Genomic DNA, 7241 nt, shown 5'->3' on the forward strand with positions numbered 1-7241 from the left:
GCAAGCAGCGGAGAAGCAAGATAGATTTTTCATGCTGGGGGAGTCATGACCCAGCCGTATATTTTACAGATACCCATGAAACGCAATTCATCCCCTTAGAAGAGGAACGCGAATCCAGAGTCTAATTAGATCATACACAAATGCTCCGTGTCTGGCTAAGAAGCTGGAAGATAGAGAGCCCACTCCTCCCTCCTCCCTCCCAGACACCCTTTGCTCAACCCACGAGCAAATCAAGTATTAGAGGCAGCCCATCGAGGAAGATATGGGGTAGTAATAGCGACAGCGCAAATCCGAGAAAGAATAGCAAGTAATGGAAACGCCTTTTCCCCTTCTCTGAAGGGTAACATGATCGACAACCGAAGCCTCACACGGTGCCCGCTATGCTTAAATCCCGGATTTCTTGCAACACCTCTTCCACCCGATTGTCCAAATCTCCCCGAGCATACTGATCCCGCGTCTCCGCATCCAGATACTGCTGTACTTGAGCCATACGCGAGTACGCCTCGGCACAGAAGCGCAGTTGGATCTTGACCAGGGCTTCGAAGCTAGGGTCCAAATACGGGACCCGGAGATCAATTAGTTGCGGTAGCTCCGTAAAAAGTTGCTCGTTTAGTTGCTCATACGCCTGCTTGGCGATCTCCATTTCGCGCTCGGTCCGGGGCAGCTTCGTGGCGTCCTTGTCAGGCTTCTCGACCAACTTCTTCACCTTAGCCCGCATCGAATCGTAATCCAGGAGCTTGTGGTTGCGCTTCTTGATACACTCATTGATATCCGGGAAGTAGGCACAGAATCGCGAAATCGGTTCCAGCACGGTCGACCTGCAGCAGCCTGTTCAGCCTTGACCAGCAAGAGCATCGACGGCAGTAAGTCGCAAGGGGATATTTACCGATAGGGTCCATCCAAGGCTTTGATCGTCTCAGCGTCTAGATCTTCCACCGCCTGCTTATAACTCCGACTGACGCCATCGCGTGTACCCGCATCGCCGTAGAAAGCATCGATCGTCTCGGCGATGCGCATCTGGGAGGCGGTCATCGCTGACAAAATTGTCTACGCATTAGCAACCTGTCTCCTCGGGGACTCTCCCCCGGGTTTGCAAGCGGCTTCAGAGAGAACACACCTCGCAGCGAATCCAAATATCCCTTGGCCTCCTTCTGTAGCCGATTGGCAGCAGCCTCCATGGTCCGATACCGCCTGAGTCGGAGCCTATCAGTGACCCGGACCAACCATTGATCACCAGTTTGTGTGCCGACAATGCCTCACCTTTCCTCAATCTCATAGTCGCGATCATTGGTCCGCTCCACGTGTCCTAGTTCACAAGAAGTATTTCGAGTCAGCCGTCGGTGGTCATGAACGATCGAAGGGGAGGATGACAGAAGACAATCTCATCGCGGGGTACGCAGGCAGCCAACAACATACCGGTCTTCATCATCACCTGCGTCGTTGCGCGGTTCACATTTTTCTTGAACCCTAAAGAGTCCAGAAGTGTTAGAAGTAGAGGTCTCAAGCGGACCGGCGAAAACTGCAAGAAGCAGGGATGACATTTGCGCACCTGCCCAGGACATGATGACGATGGGTCTTGGGAGTTGGGGCGAATTCTTCGAGATAGAGCGAAGGATGGCTGGATGTAGAGAACCGATAGGTTTATGCCGGCCGCAAGAGATAGGCACTCCGATAGGGATTTAACAAGTGTTTACCAAACAAATCGCGAATTCGTTGTTGTTCGAGTTCCAAGTCTGAGGGAGTGAAACGTAATGTGGAAAGGGTGCCTCTTTTCCGAAAGCAGATGGAGATGCCCGATGAATGCGGGACAAGGCAGGCTGCCATCACTGTGGCGCTGACCGAATTATGAATGATGTGGCGGTGCTCTTTCATGTAATGTTCTTTGCGTTACAGCTCGTCCTGTATGAAGTATTACCCACCCGTGTATCACACATCGTAATCTGTGCGCATTTACCCGGGATCCGCGGGCGGATAACATCTGTATTGTAAGTTAGTGTATTGTAGGAACACGGGCTGTGCATTTTTCAGTCACAGTAACGTAACTTATTTTATACAGTACTGTAATGTCCACTGTGTGTGTCACTGTATCGGCCGTTCGTTCCTCCTCCTGTTCTTCTTCTACGTCATGTATTGCCAGTATCAAGAAACGTTGCAGCCTGCCTCCTGCTATGTAACTTCCTCAAGTTAACATGGGAGATGGAAGTGATGTCAGTATGTCACTCAGTAAGTCAGTGAACCACTGCAAATTTACACTGTTATGTATTGATTGACTGTACTGTACATTACTCTTCAATCTCATCACAACATGTCAATCCTCTGACTTTCTCTGGGGTCTGGGGAGCGATTCTCTTGCGGCTATTCTTCCCCCTCACCAAGCTATTGTAGCACATCCTCGGCCGAACCAGGCTCCAGACCCTGAACATTGTTGTTGCTCTGCACCCCGGATTCTCAGAAGCCCCTCGTGCGAGAACGAGACCTACAATATCATGTGTTGGTCCAATGAAGGATCGGCAGGCACAGCATGGCACAGCTACTTTGTACATATTACATACATACTCGTATGGAATTTAATCCTCCCCTCGGGGCCTTCGGAGAAGAAGATTCCTCATGCCAGAAAAAACGAAAAACGACCGACTGAAATTTCCAGTGAACCCTTTCAATTATGGATGCACTAGGTACTCCGTAGTTACAACCTAGTGCACGTACTCGAGATCATATGTCCTGAAAAGAAGCCAGTCAATGTGTTTGCCAAGATTCACCCGATATCGGACTCTTGGCCATCAGCCTTGCAGCGGTGGGCGGGTTCTCGACTTCTCAATCGAACCATAAGGGGGCAATGCAGTGCAGTGACGGACTGTTAGGTAAGAGGTTCAGACACTCGCCTCTTCGCCAAGAGAGGAGAGGGAGATAGAGAGAGAGAGTAATAGTGCTGCCTACCCTGAGCGGAAGATCATCCGGAACTCCTCGTCTTCCTCCTTCTCCATCAGCATAGGGCTGGCTGCAGTGCCAAGCTTGACATTTCCCCAACGGAATCAGACAGCAACATGAGCATTGAGACTCAAGCAGTTGGAGGGGAGAGGAGTAACAAATGCAGCCTAAAAACGCTCTGTACGGAGTACGGCCACTCGGTTCCTGAAGCTGAGGGTTTACTCCATAGACCGTGAATGACCGTGAGCCCGGCATCAAAAAACAAACAATCAACACACTGGGTGAGCTGTCGATCTCCACTCATCAATAACAGCCAGTCAGTCAATCGGTCATTTGAACGGCCCGCAGAGGAAACTAATCAATTCTACCTAGTATTGATTAAAAGCTCGAGTTCGTCTTCGGACTGCAGGATGCGCCAAGCAAGCTTGATCTGGCTCGTTGCCCGGCGCGTTCTTTCCTGCATCGGGTCTGAGTTAGTGCTGTACGTACATATGAGTACAAACATAACATACAAATATACATACATGTACAAATACATACATTATTACATTATTACAATGTGAGAGTGCGCATGGCCTGCGTCGTTTGTCCTGGGCTGGACCGGTCGAACCAGACATAACCACCAAGTCAATCTCAGATCACATTCCGGTGCAGTCTGTGCATGCAGCACAAGTGCCAGTCATGGGTCTCTATGTTACCTGGCAGTTATCACTGTCAGTCAGTGTTGGTAGCGGTGGAGCAGCTGCCAGTTATCGGGAATCCGACCGTGGTATTTTGATCCCGACCGAGGCTGAAACTGCTGACTTACACCTTGTTCGCATTTTTGGTGGCTCTGAGTTGGTACACAGTGACTAATGTGACTAGATGCGCCAGAACTCGAACTCAATTCTTGACTTGGATTGACCGCTGGCCTATTAATGCGACAGACTAAGTAACTTGAGAGGTCATTCCTAGTCAATTGTATGATCACATAAAGAGAAACTAGGCAACAACCTCGTTCTCACACGTACTGGAGCATTATCAGGCCATTTTCTCTATCTTGAAATATTCCATGATTGGTACGGTACATAGGAGCCACTATTATATCGAGTCGCGGACAGTATTGGGTACAACAAACGCTGCTGTACAGTATAGCCAGCAATAAGGCGACTAAATGACGAGCAAGAATATCCAGCCAAGGAACGAGAAATGAGAAGAATGACATAGATGATCATATCGGAGAATATGCTGCCAGAGGGTATCCTAGAAACACACATGCCTGATCCCCGGTCCCATTAAAGGTTGATGGTGCAATAATTTCAGGACCATGACACCAAGAACGACCGGAAAGTGAAGTAGACCCAAGCGAACGATAAAGACGCAAATGGTTAGGACAGGTTCCAGCTGAGCCAAATCGTAATATCCTCCCAAGGAGAAACTGATCGTCCAGCCGATCTCGAGAAGAGAGAATCACCATAACAAAAGAAATCCCAAGAAAGGAATAGAAGATAGAAGAAGAAAAAAGGCAAGAGGAACAACATAAGAAGACAAAAGGGCAGTACCCTTGCAGTGTGAGCGACAAATAGTCAACCATAATGGATGTAGGTTGCATCAAACATGTTAAAGTAGGAGAAAGTGGCTCATAGATCATGACTGTTCGTTGCATTGACATGGAAACATGAAGACCAAACTAAACCCATAAGCTAGTAGGCAGGAGTATAAAGTAATGGTAGAGACAGAAAACATGCGCCGGTATGATAGCTTCGAAATCAAAAGGGCCCCCTTCTATGGTACCAGTCGCAAGACAGACCGAGAAAGAAGCAGGCGGAAGGAAAAGAAAATTCGCCTGTAGAACGGCAGACACATGAACCACCCGGGTCTATGGTTTTATTTTCGGCACACGCACACCAAACAAGAGATCGACTTCTCAGTAAGGGATGCACAGCCCCGACTAACGCAAGATTGAGCCCGCCGAGACCATGGGCCCCCTTCTCAAGTGACCACCCCCGGTGCTTTGAAGGTGAGCCCAACGGCGTGAATATGTTGATCGTTGATTTTTGCTTTAGAATCCTTCCTCACCGGCCTTACATAGCTTGATCTCACGAACCCACTCGGATTTAAGCACCTGCGAGGCATTGATTCGGCGAGAAGGATTGGGATCCAGTATGGAGTAAATGACGTTCCGGCAACGAGCCTGCATAGCAACGTGTCAGTCTACATGTCTGCCAACATGAGGTCCACGGTGTACTTACCCGATGCAAAGTTTCGATGGGAGCATAACCATCTTCATGTTTGCGACCCTCCAAATACCGCTGATAAAACTCATCTTCATCCTTGCGGGCGACTCTCCAAAGGTGTCGCCCAGTCCGCATGGCCATATAGATCACGCCAGTCGCCCACAGGTCGACCGCTCTTGGGTCAAATTCCCTCTCAATATACTCCTCCGGGGCAATGTAAGGGGCCGAGCCACAGAGCCCAGCAGTCATGTGGGCCTCTTTCTCCCAAGCCATACGGAAACACTCGCCATTTCCGAAATCCGTGATCTTGAGAGCTCCATGGGTAGTTAGCAGGAGGTTCTCGGGTTTCAGGTCGCGATGGGCGACGCCCATTTCATGCATGTATTCAACACCCCGCATGAGCTGTTTGAAGAAGCAATCGGCCTCGGCAACTTCCAACTTGCCAGCGGCCAATACCAGTGTGTACAGATCACCGCCTGCACAATACTCCATGACTTCGCAGTAGTCTCCTTTGGCGTCCTGCAAGAGATCGAGGGTATGTATGACGTTGGGGTGGCGGAGAGATGAGGAAATGCAGAACTCCGATGTTAACCGCTTCTGATATTTCTTCGTAGTTTCTTGGGGCCGACGGCGAAATTCTTTGACGGCATAGAGCTGCTCGACTCTAGAGTCTTTAGGGTCCACTTTGTGAGATATGCGGACAATACCGAAAGCACCCCGACCAACGATCTCCTGACACTTGCCGTACTTGTCAACTAGCGAGGCCGTGGCATTGGGGCCGCCCTTCTTGTCTGCAGCAAGCTTGTCGCGTTCGGTCTTGAATTGGTCAATCCAAGTAGACATGAGAGACAATTGCTGTTCCTCGACATGATCTTCCTTCTTTCTTCCGCCGCCCAGCATATCGCGGAGCAAGTCGGTCAGCTTCTCTTGCCTTCTGGCACTCTTGAGGTGATGTAGGTGAGTACCATCGCCGGGCACCTCAAAGCGTCGATGAGCGACTGGAGCCTCTTTTTGGTCCTTGCCACTGCTGGATTTGATCTTGCGTTCGTCCTCTCTGGTAGACGTTTGACGGGATGGCGCTCTTGAGGAGGGTTTTGAGGTAGGGCGAGACGAGGGTTTCGAAGGCTTCGTACTACTATTGGAGGATGCTTTGATGCTATCCGAGCTGCTATCCGAGAAATCGCGATGCGGATCCATCTCCTTAGGGGTCGTCTTGCCCGTGTTCGAGAACATACGAGAGATGCGGTTGGCCATGGTCGGTTTGGGAGCCTTCACTGGCCCAGGGGAGGTGGGGAGGGCGTCCCCGTTCATGTCGGACAGATGTGTGCCCGCAAGAGCACGTGTTACCTGGGACTCTCCATCTCCGAAGTCGTGAAAAATCTGTGACGTTGCGGCTGAAGAGACTGCGGAAGGTACAGGTGAAATCGATTGTGGAGTCATGTGCGGTAGTATGAGATAATATGGACGAAAAAGAAGAGGAGCGAGAATGCCCCCACGACGTAGGGAGGGAGCAAGAAAGCCTACAGCACGAAGCTGCTAAGGCCAAAGATAACTCTGGAAGAGAATTGGATATAGAAAGGAAGACTGGGGAGGAATGGAGGAACTGGGGAGGGGGGGAGTTTTGGGGGGAAGGGTAAAAAAAAAGTTGCGGTGGCCCCAGCCGGTGGTGGTGATGGGTTGGTGGCCTGAGGCGACGGGTTTTGTCTTGAGAAGGAGGAAAAGAGGAAGAAGAGGTGTGACGAAAGTGACGGCGGGTGCTGGGAAATTTGCAAAGTTGCAGAGGTGATTTGTAAAATAGAATACCGAGAAGGAGCTGGAACCCCCAAAACCTGAATGAACTAAGCCGCAGGAATAATCAACTCAGCAACAAAATAACGAACAATATAGACGACAACAACACAGGAATAAGAATGATTCAAGAGAAGAGAACCCAGTTGCAAATACTGAATTGCACAACAGAGATTCGGCCGACTGTATCCTTGGGACTGAAGGTACGAAAGCAGAGTAGAGCAAATTTACCACCCGGAAGGTATTCGCACGCTTTATGAAAGGAGGATGATGTACTGTAGATGACGAGAGGGAGAGGGAGAGGGAGAG

General features: G+C 50.0%; 2 protein-coding genes across 2 annotated transcripts; both read right to left on the minus strand.

Annotated features, from left to right (window-relative positions):
* Positions 1 to 8: 8 nt before the first annotated feature.
* Positions 9 to 1591, minus strand: BO72DRAFT_439718 (amphiphysin-like protein RVS161). Its single transcript, XM_040943424.1, has 6 exons — positions 1550 to 1591; positions 1417 to 1467; positions 1261 to 1306; positions 1118 to 1191; positions 887 to 1034; positions 9 to 818 (listed from the first exon to the last, which is right to left on the minus strand). Exons 1-6 carry the CDS (start codon positions 1560 to 1562, stop codon positions 365 to 367), a joined length of 786 nt encoding a protein of 261 aa, XP_040796502.1. The 5' UTR covers positions 1563 to 1591; the 3' UTR covers positions 9 to 364.
* A 3183-nt stretch (positions 1592 to 4774) lies between these two features.
* BO72DRAFT_275075 (serine/threonine protein kinase SAT4) lies at positions 4775 to 6794 on the minus strand. Its single transcript, XM_040940235.1, has 2 exons — positions 5160 to 6794; positions 4775 to 5101 (listed from the first exon to the last, which is right to left on the minus strand). Exons 1-2 carry the CDS (start codon positions 6582 to 6584, stop codon positions 4970 to 4972), a joined length of 1557 nt encoding a protein of 518 aa, XP_040796503.1. The 5' UTR covers positions 6585 to 6794; the 3' UTR covers positions 4775 to 4969.
* Positions 6795 to 7241: the final 447 nt, after the last annotated feature.

This window comes from Aspergillus fijiensis, assembly GCF_003184825.1.
Source record: "Aspergillus fijiensis CBS 313.89 unplaced genomic scaffold BO72scaffold_75, whole genome shotgun sequence".
Taxonomy (NCBI): Eukaryota; Fungi; Ascomycota; class Eurotiomycetes; order Eurotiales; family Aspergillaceae; genus Aspergillus; species Aspergillus fijiensis.